General features: G+C 36.6%; 1 protein-coding gene across 8 annotated transcripts in view; it reads left to right on the top strand.

Moving 5' to 3' along the window:
- dock9b (dedicator of cytokinesis 9b) overlaps positions 1–19,343 on the top strand; it is a 114,400-nt gene that overhangs the window by 73,065 nt on the left and 21,992 nt on the right. For 3 of the 8 annotated variants that reach the window (XM_051111917.1, XM_051111914.1, XM_051111918.1), the window contains exons 20-39: positions 658–769; positions 954–1,072; positions 2,002–2,088; positions 2,238–2,330; positions 2,425–2,540; positions 2,634–2,703; positions 2,791–2,916; positions 3,017–3,088; positions 4,291–4,437; positions 4,582–4,665; positions 5,884–5,995; positions 6,829–7,007; positions 9,542–9,649; positions 9,758–9,869; positions 9,970–10,100; positions 12,643–12,757; positions 12,840–12,906; positions 13,029–13,076; positions 17,073–17,209; positions 19,163–19,269. In XM_051111917.1, the coding sequence (XP_050967874.1) occupies positions 658–769; positions 954–1,072; positions 2,002–2,088; positions 2,238–2,330; positions 2,425–2,540; positions 2,634–2,703; positions 2,791–2,916; positions 3,017–3,088; positions 4,291–4,437; positions 4,582–4,665; positions 5,884–5,995; positions 6,829–7,007; positions 9,542–9,649; positions 9,758–9,869; positions 9,970–10,100; positions 12,643–12,757; positions 12,840–12,906; positions 13,029–13,076; positions 17,073–17,209; positions 19,163–19,269 (2,142 nt within the window). Of the gene's footprint in view, positions 1–657; positions 770–953; positions 1,073–2,001; positions 2,089–2,237; positions 2,331–2,424; positions 2,541–2,633; positions 2,704–2,790; positions 2,917–3,016; positions 3,089–4,290; positions 4,438–4,581; positions 4,666–5,883; positions 5,996–6,828; positions 7,008–9,541; positions 9,870–9,969; positions 10,101–12,642; positions 12,758–12,839; positions 12,907–13,028; positions 13,077–14,017; positions 14,059–17,072; positions 17,210–19,162; positions 19,270–19,343 lie in introns of those variants that run through there. The other 5 variants (XM_051111920.1, XM_051111916.1, XM_051111915.1 and 2 more) reach the window with 4 other exon arrangements.

Raw genomic sequence — 19,343 nt, 5'->3', positions numbered from 1 at the left:
ATATAGAATATACACAGAATGAAAACATTTTCACTAGTGGTCTTAAATATTCAAAATTCCAAATATGCAGTGTACAGTTGAATATTCTCAATATTATAAAAATAGTGGGCCAGGTATCCAAATATGAGGAAGTTGTTCATTATGTATTGAAATGTGCATACTGAGTCTTTAAATTTATATATTTTAATTATTTCGGATTTGACCCTGTTATAAAATGTTTGTTGTGTAAATATTAGGGCTGGCAAACGATTAATCACAATTAATTGCATACAACATAAAAGATTGAGTTTGCCTAATATATGTGTGTGTACTGTGTGTAATTATGTATATATAAATACAAGCACATTCATGTATATATTTAAGAAATATTTACAAGTGAAAGTATTATAATTTTTATGGAATTTATATTATATATAAATACAAATATTTTGTACATAAATAACATATTTCTCTTAAAAATATACATTAATTTGTGTGTATTTATATATACATAATAATTACACACAGTACACACACATATATTAGGCAAACTCAAGCTTTTATTTTGTATGCTAATAATCGCGATTAATCGTTTGCTGGCCCTAGTAAGTATTGATCTTTTTTCAAACTAATTTTTAGCTTTTTTAATCATATTTTGTGTGTGTTTGCGTACTGCAGATAAAAATCGAGTTGCCCACACAACTTCATGAAAAGCATCACCTGCTCTTCACTTTTTACCACATCAGCTGTGACAGCAGCACAAAGAAGCGGGACATAGTGGAGACCCTAGGTACAGCACGCTGGGTAATTGGGTTGCTGACAGTGCTAAAATTTTGAGCCATGGGGTAGAGCTCCAGGCTTCTGCAGCATTGTCAGAAAGAGGCATACCAATCAACCAGTCACTTGAAGTGTGGTCTGTGGATGTGCTGAATATTTTCTCTCACACATACTCTCACTGTCTGTTTCTCTGTCAGTGGGCTCTGCCTGGCTTCCTCTTCTCAAAGATGGTCGTGTTGTTATGAGTGAGCAACAGATCTCAGTGGCGTCCAACCTACCAAATGGTTACCTCAGCTGCCAGGAGGGTGTAAGCAAGGTAAACCCAATATGTGCAGTCATAACAAAAACATGCTGTTCTTGGCCAAAAATGTCGCCATTTGCTGACCAAATGTGAAGCTGTACATGTTTGTACAGCAACTGAGCCTTTGTGTGTGTGGTCTAATGTGCTATGTAGATATACTTTCTGAATATCTACTTCTAGTTATTATTGATCTTTTGTCTGAATGGATCATATTGCATATTGTCAGTTCTACACAGGAAGAGGTTGCTCTTTAATAGCGCTGAAGACTCATTGAGGCTCTCAGTTATGTTACACTGATTAATCAACTTTGTCTTAGGTATTTCTTCAAAATTCTATAAGCGACTAGTTCTAGTTCAGTCATGATTGATGCTATAAAGTTCCTCTAAAACCTTCTACCTCCCCCAGCTCCGCCTGTCTAAATCTGCTATGGCGTTTATGTATGCATATTGATCAAGCAGCAACATACTTTATCTTACATGCTCACAGTAGTGGATCTGTGTGTATATTGGCAGTAGCAAGTCCATACTTGCTCTATATCCATAACATGCTAAAACTATTCAGAGAATTTCATTATTAAAATAAACTAGGCACAAATTAGTAGTTGTATTATAAGTACAAAGAGCTACACACTTTTTGTGGCTAGAGCAGCTCAAATAAGTTGGTCTTTTAAATTTAATGAGAAACGTCTCTCACTTTGTTGGGATGTCTTTTGAAACACATGAAGACGTACACAAATAAAAGATTGGTTGCCTCTTTTCTCAGTAAAATGAAATTAGGAAATATGAGACCCAATGGCTTTATAACACGCATGGCATGAATTTAGCAAAAGTCTGCATTTGCCCTTCATTTAATCTCATTGCTGTTTATGAGAAAGACATTAAGGGGCGATTTGTCTGTTTAAACCATTTAAATCTGATATTGTTTTATGGGTATTGTGTTTGCAGCACTCTAGTCCTGACATAAAGTGGGTGGATGGAGGACGTCCTCTTTTCAAAGTGTCTACACATTTGGTCTCTACCATCTACACTCAGGTATGACTGTTTATATCCTAATTCTGACACTCAGAATCAACGTCTGCATTGTCATAATTACAAGTACAAGGTATATTTAGCCCTGTAGACATGATTAGTCATAGGTTTCTTATTAATCTAGTCCCGTTTTTCTTTTTTTACTTCCTTAGGATCAGCACCTGCACAACTTTTTCCATCATTTCCAGAGTATGCAGTCTGGTGTTACCCGTCCAACTGAGGGTGAGCTTGTCAAATACCTCAAGGTGAGCATGGAGAAGTTAGAGAAGGAGGATTCTCTGCATTAGGTATTTTTATTATGATGGGTTAAATGACAAAACATTACCCATAAATCCCTAGAGTCTTCATGCCATGGAAGGTCATGTTATGATCAACTTCCTGCCGACTATTTTAAACCAGCTGGTTCATGTTCTGACCAGTGCCAGTAATGAGGATGTGGCTGTAAACACCACCAGGTAAGAGAATACAGGAGTCACCAAAACCAGACCATAGAGTCTTTCTCTTTCTGTCTCTCATGCCTTCTTGTTGTCCATTTGTCTCCTCTACAGGGTCATGGTCCACATTGTTGCACAGTGCCACGAAGAGGGTCTTGAACACTACTTGAGGTCCTACGTGAAGGTAAACCAAGTTCTGAAACATCCAGCCATATTTATTGCAGTTTACACTGTCAGACTTGGTTACATGAGTTTATTCCTGTCCTTCCAGTACGTGTTTAGAACGGACTCCTATTCAATCAGTAACGGCAAGACGGTGCACGAAGAACTGGCCAAAGCCATGACATCCATTTTAAAGCCTTCAACTGACTTCCTAACCAGCAACAAGCTACTCAAAGTAGATTTGTTTTAAAGTTTCTATTTTAAAACTTTTAAATCTCAAAGTTTGCTATGAGTTCTATTTGTCAGTGGTTAAAATGTTTACTACTGTGTTTCAGTATTCGTGGTATTTTTTTGAAGCCCTGGTGAAGTCAATGGCACAGCACCTGATGGAAAGTGGCAAGGTCAAGGTAAACACAATTATATGCCTCAGTAAATGCTCCTTTACTAAAATGTACCTTTATTTGACTACTTTCTAAACATTTACCCTAGTAACCGTGGTTTTTGCCAAAATATCTTGGTTAAAAAAGTGAAAACTTGGTATTTGCCTTCACTACTAAAGTGAACCCCGGGAATTAGGACTTGTATGGCTTAATGTAACATAAATTATGTTTCTTACTGAAATATGTAATGGAAAACCAATGAAAGATTCACATTATTTTAAAAGTCTAGATGTTTTGGACTAAGGGGGGCGCCGTTATTTTGGTGACGTGAAAGGGTTGCACTCTGTAAGCCACTGGCACTACCTTTTGCTATAATTAAATATTGATACAATGACCACAGCTACTGAAAGAGCATACAGGTGGCGATGGATATAAGTGTAGGTTTAAACCAAATGCCTTAGCATCGATCTTTCCTCACAAGGAATCTAAACGCCCCTGGATATCGAGTGAAATCCCTGCTAAGAAACTCCTTCAGTGGCTGTGGCATCCTGACAAGCGTCGGCATGTTTACATCCTGCCAGGATGGCATCTAGCGTTTCCTGTCTCTGCTGTTTGTAAGCTCTTTCAGTAGCTGTGGTCTACTACAAGCCTCAAAGGTATCAGGGCTGAAGTGGAGAGAATAAAAGAAGTGGGTCTTTAGGAAGTTTTATTTAGCCACAGGCATCTTTCCATTCTTTCTCTTCTTTTTAATGCTAGGACCAAAAGCCGACGCACAATGTGGCATCGTATCAGTATTTCATTTTCGAAGTTGTGTTGCGGTAAAAATAGCAACAGGTAGCACCAGTAACTCACCGAGTGCAACCATTTTATGTCATCAAAATAACTGCACCCCCCATAGTCCAAAATATGTATAAAATGATGTGGATTTTATAAATAATGTAAATCTTTCATGGATTTTTACTACAGATTTCAGTAAGAGACATCATTTACGTTATATTAAGTCATACATATCTTAATAACAAGGGTTCCCTTTAACAATTGAAGTAAACCAAAATAAAAAAGATTCTGAAAGCTTCTCACTCTTATGAAAGAGACACCCTATATTAAGGTTTTATCGTAGTAACTGCAATAAGTGTGGATTTTAGAAATTGTTACCCCATAAGGGATGCTGTATTGGGTAGTTTACCATGTTTCTTTCATTAATTGTCTTAACTGTGTTGTGTGTATAGTTGTCCAGGAACCAGCGATTTACAGCTTCATTCCACCATGCTGTGGAGACACTGGTGAACATGCTGATGCCCCACATCACGCAGAAGTATAAGGACAATCTGGACGCTGCCCGCAATGCCAACCACAGCCTGGCTGTCTTCATCAAGGTACAGCCAGCTGATTTTATACGCTGAAACACTGACCAATATTTGATTGTTTTGTCTGTAAAGAGTCTCTGTGTTTGAAGGCTTGTATCATTAATGACAATTAAAGCATTTAACAACAGTGTTTTCTCGATAACTGTCCAACAGCGGTGTTTTACCTTTATGGATCGAGGGTTTGTCTTCAAGCAGATAAACAACTACATCACCTGTTTTGTACCTGGAGATCCCAAGGTACCAATAACAGCATTATTACATCAACTTATATACAGTTGAGGTCAAAAGTTTACATACACCTTGCAAAGTCTGAATAAGATATTTCACAGAGAAGATGTTTACATATAGTCCACAAGAGAAAATAATAGTTAAATTTACAAACAATGACCCTGTTCAAAAGTTTACATACACTTGATTCTTAATACTGTGTTGTTACCTGAATGTTGTTTTGGTTAGTGATAGTTATTCATGAGTCCCTTGTTTGTCCTGAACAGTTAAACTGCCTGATGTTCTTCAGAAAAATCCTTCAGGTCCCAGTAATTCTTTGCATTTTTTAGCATTTTTGTGTATTTGAACACTTCCCAACAATGAGTGTATGATTTTGAGATCTATCTTTTCACACTGAGGACAACTGAGGGACTCATGTGCAACTATTACAGAAGGTTCAAACGCTCACTAATGCTTCAGAAGGAAAAATGATGCATTAAAAGCTGGGGGGTGAAAACTTTTCGAATTTGAATATCAGGGTAAATTTAATTTTGTCTTCTGGGAAACATGTAAGTATCTTCAGAAGCTTCTGAAGGGCACTACTAAATGAAAAAGTATGCTATTTAGGCAAAATAAGAAAAATGTACATATCTTCATTCTGTTCAAAAGTTTACACCCCCGGCTCTTAATGAATTGTGTTTTTTTTCTTCTGGAGCATCAGCGAGCGTTTGAACCTTCTGTAATAGTTGCATATGAGTCCCTCAGTTGCCCTCAGTGTGAAAAGATGGATCTCAAAATCATTCAGTCATTATTGGAAAGGGTTCAAATACAGGGTAAAAATAAAATTCTGAAAAACCAAAGAATTTGTCGGACCAGAAGGATTTTTCATTAACCAAAACTATCACTAAACAAAAAAACACAGATGTTGATTAATTTAGGTAACAACACAGTATTAATAATCAAGTGTATGTAAACCTTTGAACAGGGTAGTTTTTATAAATTCAATTATTTTTTTCTCTTGTGGACTATATGTGAACATATTTTATGTGAAATATCTTATTCTGGTCAGTACTGAATAAAAACTGAATAACATGCATTTTGTATGACCCCTCTTATTTTGGTACAATAACAGTTTGCTGATTCTGCAAGGTGTATGTAAACTTTTGACCTGTAGTTATACAAAATTTTAAATCAGTCTGTTATTTTAAAATTAGTTCCTGTTGTAATATATTTTAATATGTCTTGCAGACGCTGTATGAGTTTAAGTTTGAGTTTCTGCGGGTGGTGTGTAATCATGAACACTACATCCCCCTCAATCTGCCCATGCCTTTCGGGAAGGGCCGCATTCAGAGGTTTCAAGGTAAGCATGCAGCAGTTTTCTGCCACACAGTGTTGTTGAAATTCTCTAAGAAATTGTCTGGCATCTCTCCTTAAAGGTTAAGTTGTTCATCAGGAGAATTAGATTATACAGAATTCTTCTTTTGTCTCTCAGTGGCTTCTGTTCTTTCAGCTTTCTGTACCAATTGCTCATATGATTGTCTTCTGTCGTGCCTTTGTCTTTGCCTTTCCTCTTTTTTGTGTGTGTGCTAGCTTTTCTGTGTCACATTAAGGAGACTCATGCCAGAAGAGTAGGTGAGCAGTCCTGCTTGCCAGGCACTGAACAATGTTCATGTGTCTAGTCTTAATGACACTGTCCATGTCTCTCTTCAGTGTCATAATTGCCATGGTTTTGTTCCTGATGTGGAATGGACCTACTCCAGTCTGTCTTACATATGTTGATGTGAAACATAAGCTAATTAATTCACAGGTCTATATGATTGAATGGGTGTTTAAAATTGTTCTGTTTACCTTTGTTTTGTAATAACTGTCCATGAACTAGCTGTCGAGTCTGCCTGTGAAATATCATCGTGTTTATATGTGTTTATTGTGATTTGCTGTACCAGTGAAATTGTGGATTTAAGCGCATATTTTTCAAGTAAATGCTTTTGGTTTTATTATAAAAAGCTGTAGAACTGTTTTAGTTTAAGACGTTGTTAAATACAAAACAGAATTTTTCTCAAATAGTTTTCTTTGGTCTTTTATGCAGAATATTTGAGCTGACATTTTCAAAAACTGTTTTAAATGAGCTGGTGGTTACATTCACTTTTTGTGGTGTAATGTCTTTCTTTCTTTCTTTTCTCTGTGTTTTCATAGATCTACAGTTGGACTATTCACTGACTGATGATTTCTGCAGGAACCACTTCTTAGTGGGTTTGCTATTGAGGGAGGTGTGTGGGGCACTTCAGGAGTTTGGCGAAGTCCGTCAGATTGCCATTCAGGTTCTCAAGAGCCTGATGATCAAACATACATTTGACGATCGCTATGCCTCAAAGGTCAGTGCCCAGTCGCAACAAACCCCTGAAGTTTTATAGGTTTTCTTAGCTTTGTAACTGTCTTTGCAACTTACAGTGGCTTAAAAATAAATACGTAAGACAAAGGGCAAATGTTACTTCTGATTTCACTATAGGAGAGAGTGGGATAAGATGAGCCATTTTTTACTTATGTGATCTACGAGATAAGGGAAAATGTGGCAGAAGTACAATGAAAGTATCTAAAGTAATTTCAGGATGTTTCATATCATTTTATATGAATGTATCTATGAAGGGTTCTAAAAATATGGCTTCTTATAAAAAAAGTGTTCCTATGGCTCAATTTGCCCAAGGTTAGGGGTAAGTTGACCTGAGTCAGGGGGAAGATGCACCATCTGGGTGAAAACTGACTGAATCGGATTCAAACCTATGTAAAATTTTAAAGATAATTTACCTCTTTTAAAAACAAACTTAATAATCAAATTTCATTTTACAAACAGTCATATTTCTTTTCTTAAAGGAGCACTCCACTTTTTTAGGCTCATTTTCCAACTCCCCTAGAGTTAAACAGTTGAGTTTTACTGTTTTTGAATCCATTCAGTCAATCTCCAATAATCAAGGAACTTTGCTGCCGTATCATGGGTGCAGGAGGCGCAATGATATTATGCAGCCGTCAACTCTGCATCTACACAAACTTAGTGCCGGTCACTTTCAGGCACTGCGTAATATCATTGCGCCTGCTGCACCCATGGTACAGCAGCAAAGTTCCTTGATTATTACGCCGGAATGAGAGTATAGTTCATAGCCATATCAGCATAGAAAATCACAACTTTTCATTTTCCGTCAGTCTTAGTACGCAATGTAACTACAGAAGAGTCAAGTTTTAAATAGGTTTTAAAAAATATCGTCATTATATATGGTAATTTTTGAGCGAGATGCTATTGGTCTAATCAGATTCAATGATCTACGCTAAGCTATGCTAAAAGTGCTACTGCCAGACCCGGAGATCGGCTGAATGGATTCGAAAACGGTAAAACTCAACTGTTTAACTGTAGGGGAGTTGGACAATGAGCCTATTTTCAAAACTAACTTAAAAGCAATCAAATAAAGTTTAATTTTCAGTCTTTAATTGTTTGCATTTCTGAAACAATGTGTTGAACACCAACATTTTTAACCTTCCCAAAAACAGACTAAACAGAGAGTTTGTTGAGTAAAATGAAATAAAAAATGAATTAGAATGAAGGAATAAATGTCACTGAAACTAATAAATATTTTAGTCAAAGGATTCTTGGCATGGTACCTTTTCTGCAATGTCGAACCGGCCACTGGGGACATGTGATGAAAAGCATCTTTTGGTTCTCTTAGAATTTGGTTCACTTGTTCACTATATATAATAAACTAAACCAGTTGCGTAATATCACAATAAAATACCAGTTTATAATTCAGAGATTTAACTTAACTTCAGTGCCTTATGTTGGGATAAGTTAAAGTACTGGCTTAACTTACCCCATAGCATTTGGCTCACTTTGCCCCATAGCTAGCATTTTGGCAAAAACTAGCTAGCTTACCAATTCAGGCTAATATCTAGCTAAATGATTTGGATGGTTTAATGTTGATAAATCACCTATATGCATCATAAATATTTTTAGACCTGGATAAATTTGTTTTGATGTAACAAATGTTATTTTGACAAGCCAAAAACAGTTTTTAGAGTAACTTCTACTCCTCCCCATGTGTTTCTCCTTTTCACAATCTGGTAGAAATTATGTGTTATTCCAAAATACATAATCACATGACAGTAAAAGTGAACAGTTGGCAAAATTCAGGGTGTGGGTTGACTTACCCACTAGCTCAACTTACCCCACTCTCCCCTACACTATCAATCAAAAGTCTGGGATCACTACTTTTAATGTTTTTGAAATAAGTCTCCTATGCTCACCGAAGTTGCATTTATTTTATGAAGAAATTCAGTAAAAACATTAATGTTCTGAAATATTATTACTATTTAAAATGACTGTTTTCTGTTTTTATCCATTCTAAAATGTAATTTATTTTTGTGATGGCAAAGCTGAATTTTCAGCAGTCATTACTACTGTCTTCAGTCTCACATGAATGTACAGAAATCTTTCTAATATGCTGATTTGTTGCTCAAGGAACATTTTTATTATCAAATAGTTGTTCTGCCTAATATTATTGTGTAAACTGTAATACTTTTATTTCAGGATTCTTTGATGAATAGACAAATAGAATTCTTTTGTAACAGTGTAACAGTCTTTACTGTCACCTTTAATTATTTAATGTGTTCCTATTGAAAGTATTAATTTCTTACTTTTGAATGGTAGTGTATTCAACATAATCTTATTTTGTATATTTTATTGTTTTCTAGTTCAAGTACATAGGAGCTTATGTGCCATAGGTACTTGTGTGCCAGCTGCCTATTTAAAAAACAGTGCCCGGAAGCACTTTCAAGATTGCCACAGGGTGAACTGACTTGCTTTAAACAGACATTGATTTAAACCGGTAATATCTAACCTGAGTTTCTGTGTATGTGTGCACAGAGTCAGCAGGCCAGGTTGGCGACGCTATATCTACCCTTGTTTGGGTTGCTACAAGAGAACGTTCACAGATTAAATGTGAGAGACACGTCTAATTTTAACACCAACCAGGTGAAGCATCTTTTGAATTTTTTCTCTTTCTTATCAGTCTGTTATTTGCAACTTGAACCTTTGCAACCCTTACATTTCACGTGCCATCTCTTTGTTTTATCTCCTCAGAATGGGCGAGATGAACATTTTACCAGCATTTCTACAGCAACACCCCAAAAACCTGTTGGTAATCTTGACAACAGCCTTCATAAAGATGTATTTGGGGTCATCTCAGGAACTGGTGAGTGATGAGCGAATCAAAAACTACCAGCGACTCAGATTATCAGTAGATGTTTCTGTGAATGATTTCATTATTCGAATGAAGTTTATTCTGTGCGTAGCCTCTCCTCACACCTCTACGCCCAATATTGGCTCTGTGCGGCATGCTGACTCTCGAGGTTCTCTGGTCAGCACAGACTCAGGAAACAGCATCCCTGAGAAGACAAATGAAAAGACCAGTTCCCTTGATAAGGTACAGTTAATAACAGTGATGATTTCCATCAGGCCCAAAATAATCTCTTATCTGCCTTGTTTAAATAGAATCTCCTGCCTTCATATTATGTATTGTGAAAGCGATGCTCAAATTGGATTCGACTTGACTTTGTCTTTTAAAAACAATGTTACTGTAAATGGAGGTATTGAATGTTCAGGGGGAGTTCCTTCCTCCTCCACATGTGCTCAGGGGGGCTTTAACTGGAGCTGTGATGTATTCACTTTACCACATGTGTCTAATACATTACATGAACATGTAAGGTCATGAAACATCTGTTATGCTACATTTCTCACTCCCTGGGTCATTTCTATGCAACAATGCCTGAAAATTTGAGTTTTTTAACATCTCAATTGAAAAGAAATCACATTTTATTCTCCCTCAGGCCCAAGCAGAGCCAAAACCTCCATAGACATTGGGTGTTTTCAATAGTAAATTATTCAACTAATAATCCCAGAAATACCAATAGTTCTCTTTCTTAAATAACATTAACTGAAAACCCATACATTTTTTCAACCCAGTCAAAGGTTCATATTCTTTATAATTCATATATTTTATCACTTGAATAGATAAGTTATTATAGTGTTACTAAGTTTTGATTTTTAAAATATCACAGTATAATGTGAGAAATGATTTTTTTTTTCATGTTTTATGCCAACCCTGTTAGATTGTCAAAATGTCAAAAGGTTTCAGAGATGAAAGAGGATATGGTTGAATGTCAAAAGAATGGTATTTTATTATCAAAAATCATTTGCATACATCTGCATATTTTAATATTGATCATAGTTTTTTGTAAGATAAACATGCTTTTGCCTTTAAAATACATAAAAGCATTTTATTAAAAGAAATCGCAATATTTAGATTTCAATAAACATTCAATTTACTGTCTGTAAAACTATTTTTTGTTTAATATAACCCATTAAAATGTTTTTATAAGAATGGGTTCATACAAACTGGCAAGTATTATATTTAAAATGTTTCAGGGTTTGTTACAAGTTTGATACAAGTTTTTTGTATTACTATTACTAAACAAAGTTGAATATATTGAAGTATCATAAGGATGCAAATGGCACCATTACTGCCTTAAATGAGACCTATTATGTCCCTTTTTACAATATATAATTTATTATAATATAATATATATAAGGTGTCCCCAGAATGTGTCTGTGAAGTTTCAGCTCAAAATACCCCACAGATCATTTATTATATCATTTTGAAAATGCCTATTTTGAGTGGAAGCAGAAACACACTGTTTTTTGTGCATTTCTCTTTAAATGCAAATGAGCTGCTGCTCCTCGCCCCCTTTTCCAGAATAGGACTGTGCTATTACAGCTCATACCTTAGATACTCTGCCAAAAAACATCTGTTTGGTTTAACTACGTAAACTAACTGACTTCTCTTTCATGTCTTATTGCACTTAAACTGTCGAATACACACAAGTTTATGTTAAAAACACATACGTTACAAGAACAGAGGTGGTTATGTCTGTGAAGGTAAACAGCTAGGAAAGATATTGCATGTTTATATTAGATCTGTGTGGCAGCAGCGTAATGTACAGTAGGGATGCAACGATACAGTTAGTCCACAGTTCAATACGTACCTCTGTTTTTAACCACGGTTTTCAGTTAGGTTCTGATATCTTGCCACTTCAGTGTGGTTTTTTTTTTTGCAACAAATACAAAATACTCCTGTAAACCTCTGTACACTGGAAAAAGCGTGGTTTAGTATATGTCTGCTTAATTTTTCTTTTGAGAGAGGTATTATTTATTTGATTTTGACGCAAAATAGAATGGGTTTCATTCATATTGGACTCCAGAGGGTGCCCTCGTGCAGAAAATCCACATATGCATCAAAAAAGTATTATTGATGACGTTCCATTCCAGCTTCTCTAATATGGATAAAGGCATCGCTATTGCTGTAACTGAATAAAAACAAGATATAACGTTAAATGTTTTGAATTATGAAATGTAAAAGCAATAAACACTCGTCTGCAATAATATATGGTTTCCCTTAATCATTCCTAACTCTTATTCTCCCCTCTTCCCCCTTAACCTCTGACCTCGTAGCCGAAAGAGAGGTTTACACGTAGACACACCCTCACTGTGTTGCCCCTCCCCCTTGAGCCAGAGGACTCCGCCCCCCTCAGCCGGGCAGCCAAACGTGTCACAATGGATTTCTCACTGCTTTCAAGCCCAGCCCTCTACGATAACGACACTAACAGAATTACTGACACCATACAAGTAGAGCAAACCTAGAGTGTCCCCATCTGGGGAGTGTGTGTGCTTCCATCTCTTTAAACTTTAATACATCATAAGGGTGTTGCATGTCTTTCTCATATTGTATTTTTCCAGCTCTGTGCATGTGGTGGGGTGTTTTTTTTTGCTCACTTAAAGTCATTTAGAGGTGAGCAGTGAATGATTTCTTTGAGTAATGCTTCTGATGGCCTGGAGTGTGCTGTGATGTGATATTTTGATGTGTCTTCCATTATATACTTTATGCGCGCGTGTGTGTGTTTGTTTGACAGACCCAATCAGCCTCTGCTCTGGGTAGCTCTATGCTGCGCTGTGATAAATTGGACAGGGAAGAAATCAAAAACCTGCTCATGTGTTTCCTCCATGTCTTAAAGAGCATGTCTGAAGGTAAGGACGTGCACACATGGCTTTAATTTTTAAGTCCACGTAGCTTTGTTCATGCATGTGCTCACTTTTAATTTTTTTCCAGATGCCTTATTTACATATTGGAACAAAGCCACAACCTCTGAGCTGATGGACTTTTTCACTTTAGTAGAGTAAGTCATCTGGACTGGTACTAATCACATCAGAGCATCACAGTACTGAGGTTCTGTAACTTAATACTAAGCACTCAGTTCATTTCTCTCTCTCTCTCTCTCTCTCTCTCTCTCATGCACAGAGTGTGTCTACATCAGTTCAGGTATATGGGGAAGAGATTCATTGCCAGGTAAAAAATATAATTCTCTTAATAGTCTGAGAATTCTTACAAATCTTTTTTTGTTGCTAAATCACATGTCTTTGCAGGAAAATATAGGACCATAAAGTATTCATATTTATGTTAAACATGATATTTATGCCAAAACATTAGAAAAAATAAGCATCATAATTAGGACTTTGAATCTAATTTGTGGGAAATAAGAGAACATGAAAGCTATTAAGTTAACATATTTTTGCTCGACAGGATATTTATGCCAAACATATGCCATACATTTATTCAATACATTATTTATTCAGTGTTATATATATGCATTACTATTTACAGTATATATTTTAAACTGTTTTATTGTTATTTATGGAAGCCCGTTTCTGCCACTGGATAAAATTTTTTTTTTTACAATTTTTAAGTGTTCATCTCGCAATTCTGACTTTTTTCTCAGAATTGAAATTGAAAACTTGCAATTGTGAGTTATTAAGTCAGAATTGTGGTATATAAAATTTGCAATTCTGAGCTCATATGAGTTTTTCCCCCTCAAAATTGGACTTTATAACTCACAGTTGCGAGTTTATATCTCACAATTCTAACTTTATAACTTCATAACAATTGTGAGTTTATATCATGCAATTCTGACTATTTCTCGCAGTTGCAAGTTTATAAGAAGTCAGAATTGCAAGAAAAACGGTAAGAACTGCGAGATACTATTCCTCTATTTTGACTTTGTAACTTGCAATTGTGAATTTATCACATGAAATTCGGAGAAAAAAATTCTGAAAACTGACAATTGCGAGAAAAAAAGTCAAAAATTGTGAGATAAAAACTCACAGTTACCTTTTATTCAGTGACAGAAATGAGCTTCCATAGTTAATTGTTGTTTTACTGTATATTTCATATTACTGTTATAATATTCTTATTATATTCTTATTCTTATTTTATTCTTGTTTTGTGTATAGTGGTTTGCGATATTACATGTCACAACAATTATGCTATTAAGGTACTTTAAATTGAAAATTAAATAATGCATTAAAGGGGTCATCAGATGCTAAGTTCACTTTTACATGCTGTTTAAACATTAATGTGTGTTGGCAGTGTAAGTACAAATCTACCCTGTAATGGTAAAAATCCATGCAGTGGTTTTTAATTAATCTGTAAAAATAATATCCCCTTTTTCAAATCGAGCCGTTCTCAGATGCCTGTCGTTGCGTCACACCCACAGAGGCCGCTCCCACGATAGTTGATTGACATTTATGGTCTTACCGCAGATCAGTTGTAACAGTCCGACCTCCATGTTTTGATGCCGGAGCAGGGATGTAAGTTATAGACAAGAATTGAGTGATTGAGGTGTTGTGTTGCTGAATGTAATAATGAACGTAGTGGTCGTCATTTACTCCCGACATCTGAGCTGCTGAAGATGCAGTAGATTACATTTGTTTGTGAAGGGAATGCGCCTCCCGATCTACATATATCCGTCTATGTTCGCGCAAATCATTTTCACTTACAGCAGAAGTGAGTATAAGGGGTTTTTTTATTAATCTTTGCGATCGCCTTTCCTAATAATGTGCTAGTTAGCAAGTTTAGCGGCTAAATGCGGCTAAAGTAAACAGGCTCGTCACTCCACATAGAGAAGAGAGGGGCGGGACGAGCAGAGCTCATTTATATTTAAAGCAGCCTCGACCAGAATGGGATGATTTTTGCAGAGCTAATTTTGGCAAGGTAAAAAGGGTGTTGTTTTTCACTACCATTGAGAATTTTTAACCAAAGTATATTATAGACTTTTCATTAAGACCCTAAAGAATCATATCAATTTGTGGAAAATGGGCATCCGATGACCCCTTTAAAGGAGAAGTCCACTTTCAGAACTAAAATTTACAGATAATGTACTCACCCCCTTGTCATCCAAGATGTTAATGTCTTTTTTTCTTCAGCCGTAATGAAATTATGTTTTTTGAGTTAAACATTTCATGATTCCGATCCCAAATACAGTTGTAAGCGATCCCAGACAAGGAAGAAGGGTCTTATCTAGCGAAACGATCGGTTATTTTCATTAAAAAAATACGATTTAAATATTTTTTAATCTTAAACGCTTGTCTTGTCTTGCTCTCCTTAAACTCTGTGTATTCTGACTCAAGACAGTTAGGGTATGTCGAAAAACTCCAATTGTATTTTCTCCCTCAACTTCAAAAATCATTTTAAAATCACCCTACATCACTGCAGAAGTACTGACCCAGTCTTTGCAAAGTGAACATGCAAAGAAGATCAGACACCCTCAACATAAAAAGGTAAAACAGCGATATAGGATGATTTTGAACTTGAGGGAGAACATGAGATGGGAATTTTTCAACATACCCTAACTGACATGAACCAGAACAAAAACAGTTCAGGCAGAGCAAGACAAGACGAGCGTTTGACATTTAAAAGTATATAAATTGTATTATTTTTATGAAAATAATGGATTGTTTCACTAGATAAGACCCTTCTTCCTCGGCTGGTATCGTTTACAACCGCATTTGAGATCGTTTGAAGCCGCATTTAAACTGCATTTTGGAAGTTCAAAATCGGGGCACCATATCAGTCCGTTATAGGGAGAAAAATCCTGAAATGTTTCCCTCAAAAAACACAATTTCTTTATGGCTGAAGACAGAAAGACATGAACATCTTGGATGACAAGAGGGTATATTATATGTCAATTTTTGTTCTGGAAGTGGACTTCTCCTTTAAGAATGAATTAATTTGGGCTAGTGCTAGGCATAAGATTAGTGTTATGGAAAAGTCAAACAATATATTTACTTGTAAAGCCACTTTTTCCAGTGTCTGTTCAAGTATTTTTGTCTGCCACTATAATGAAGTCGAATGAATTTGAATTATCCTCATTTGATGGTAATAATTAGTAACAATCAGTAATCATTTATGAAGAAAAAAACAAATTATTTGGATATTATTTACATTTTTTAATCAGTTGATAGCCCTAGTTCTAATTTCATTACAAATGAGTTTACCAGTTCTCATCTGTAAAACCAGACAAACAAACACTAGCTCAATACTATCACTGCTATCTCATATCTACCTGTCTCTCTCTTGCCTTTAACTCACATGCACGCACACATACTGTACATGCATACACAGCATCAAGTCCTATACTACCTTGAATGACGCTACTCCTTTATGTGTGTATGTTTTATTGGCTGAAATGCTGGCGAGGGTTCAGTTAGTCAGTGATACTGTAGCATCCTGGCATCCCTGAACAGGGTAAGAGCTGCAGTGTGCTTTTGAGTGGCCTTCACTAACAGCATGCTGACTCATTCAACTAACTCACTGCTCTGTGTGTGTGTGCTGAGACATTTCCACATTCATGCCTTCTCAGTTGTCTAAGAGCAGAAGGTTTTGTGGTATCCCATTTAGATATTTATCACCTGCATGTATCCATTCAACACATGAAGTACAATAATATTCTCACAACTATGTGCACATCATCACATGTCCTGCTCTTTGTTCAGTGGATAACCAGTCACAACTGTTGGGTGCCAACATCTAATGCACTGTATTAATATCTTAAATAAACCATCTACAACATCATATTGGTTTATGATGAATAATACAGGTGCAACTTTGTAGCATATCATATTAATATATGTAATTATATAATATGATGTGAGGAATATACAGTGTCTGAGTAGAAGTCACCCATAGTGAATCCAGGTGTTTTAAAGGGGTCATATCATGAGTTAAGCACCAGATCATCATAGTGGGATGATTTCTGAAGACACTGAAGAATGGAGTAATGGCTGCATGTAAAAAAAAAAAAAAAAAAGATTGACATACAAATCTTGTACAGTACGGCAAGAAAAAAAATGCCAAAGTTTCACAGCAGGGTGGAACATGTTCTGAAATAACATTATAAGCAGACCTCATAAAATCTATGACATGACCCCTACATATTTGCATTTTTATGCTGTATGTATATGATCGACAGCTCACCAGATCTCTAATAAAAGCTTTGTTTTCCCTCAGAAGCCAGGAGGGGGTGGGGTTTATGGCTCCGGACAGGAAGTCGTTGACTCTTCCTGTGTCTCGTAACAGAGGGGGTGTCATGCACACACGATTACACCAGCTGGGCAGCCTGGAGAATGCACACACTTTCAACCACAGTAAGACACATTAACACACATTCGATTCTTGATTACTCCTCATTCTTCACACCCTCTCTAAGATGAACATCTAGAAGAATTTAATGTGCTTCAACAATCATGAAAGTTACACTATGTGTGTGTATGTTTCAGTCTGAGAATTTGTTCTTGGGATCTTTGTAGACTAAACGGTAAGAGCTTCTTGGGGTTAAAGGGGACCAAAAAGCATACATTGCATTGCAAAAGTATTCATACTCCTTCATTGTTTTCACGTTTTGTTATGTTTCTGCCTTACGTTAAACTGTTTTAAATTACTTTTTCTCCAAATCAGTCTACACTCCATGCACCATAATGACAAAGCAAAAACAGAATTGTCACAACTTCATAAATGAATAAAAATAAAAAACTGAAATAAGTACATTGCATAAGTATTCATACCCTTAACTCAGCACCTAGCTGAAGCACCTTTACAGCCTCAAGGCTTTTTTTTTTGGTATGATGCAACAAGATTTGCAATTATCTGCCATTCTTCACCTCACCCCTTCACCTCTCAAGCTTTGTCAGCTTGGATGGCATCTGGCAGACATTTTCAGGTCTCTCCAGAAATATTTGATTGCGTTCAAAATAAGGCTGTGGCTGGGCCACTCAAGGACATTTACATAGTTGTCTATAAGCCACTCTTGCTGTGTGCTTAGGGTCATTGCCCTGTTGGAAGGTGAACCTTTTGCCCAGTCTGAGGTTCTGAATGCTCTGGACTGGGTTTTCATTAAAGCTCAATATTTTAGTGCATTGAGCTTTTCTTCTACTCTGACGAGTCCCTCAGTCCCTGCCACTGAGGCTGCTACCAGTACATTTTACTGGATGGTACTCTCCAGGTGATGGGCAGTGCCTGGTTTCCTTCAAACATGTTGCTTAGAATTGAGGTTCATCAGTCCAAAGAATCTTGTTTCTCACAGTCTGAAGGTCCTTCTGGTGTTGTTTATTTGCAAATTCCGAGTGTGTTTTTATGTGTCTTCACTAAGGAGAGGGTTAAAACTTGCCACACCACCATAAAGCCCAGATTGGTGGAGTGTTGCAGTGAAGTTTGTCCTTTTGTAAGTTTCTCCCATCTGCATATATGATCATGGAGCTCAACTAGAGTGACCATCAGGTTCTTGGTCACCACTCTATCCAAGGCCCTTCTCCATCAATTGCTCAGTTTGGCCAGGAGGCCAGCCCTAGTAGGAGTCGTGGTTGTTTCAGACTTCTTCCATTATGGATAATGGAGGCTACATGCTTCTGTGTACCTTCAATGCAGCAGAATTGTGTGGTATAACGCAGCCCTGTCTCTGAGCTCTACAGGCAGTTCTTTTAACCTCAGGGCTTGGTTTTTGCTCTAATATGCATTTCAGCTGTTAGACGTTTTATTAAGACGTGTGCCTCTCCAAATCATACCCATTCAGTTGAATTCACCACAGTTTAACTTTACTCAAAGTGTAGTAACGTCTCAAGCAATATGAAAGCTCCTGAGCTATGTTTTAACTGTCCCAGATAAGGGTATGAATACTTATGCAATGGAATCATTTAAGTTTTTTATTTTTAATACATTTGCAAAGATGTTAACAATCAGTTTTTTGGTTTGCCATTATGGTGTATGGAGTGTAAACTCATGTGGAAAAAAGTGATTTAAAGCAGTTTTTTAACGTAAGGCAGCATCATAACAAAACGTGGGAAAAATAAATGGGTGTGAATACTTTCACAAGGGACTTTATGGCTATGCATATTCTACTTATCATCCTTCGGCAGATCTTCAATGCAGAATGAATTAAGTGTTGTAGCCCAGTGTTTTTTTAATTATGGTGCTTGCAAGACCAGGCTTGATGTAGTCCAAACAGAGAGAGTAAAGCAATACTGAGAGGCCAGAGCAGCTTATCTCACTTCTGTTCAGTTTAGTTATTAAATGATATGATCTTGCTGTTCCTCTTTCTCCTCCAGCGTATTGCCATGGTGATGCTGACGCGTGTCTCCTGGAGGCTAACGTTTCAACGGAAGTGTGCTTGACTGTGCTGGACACACTCAGTGTCTTCATTATGGGCTTTAAGGTACAGACAACAAGTGGAAGTGTGTGTTTATTAATAGAAGTCAAAGTTCAGTTCTTCTCTGAAGCACTCTCATA

The sequence above is a fragment of the Labeo rohita genome, chromosome 6 (genome assembly GCF_022985175.1).
Source record: "Labeo rohita strain BAU-BD-2019 chromosome 6, IGBB_LRoh.1.0, whole genome shotgun sequence".
Taxonomy (NCBI): domain Eukaryota; kingdom Metazoa; phylum Chordata; class Actinopteri; order Cypriniformes; family Cyprinidae; genus Labeo; species Labeo rohita.
The sequence above is the reverse complement of the archived record's forward strand: the minus strand, read 5'-3'. Positions and strand labels throughout refer to the sequence as shown.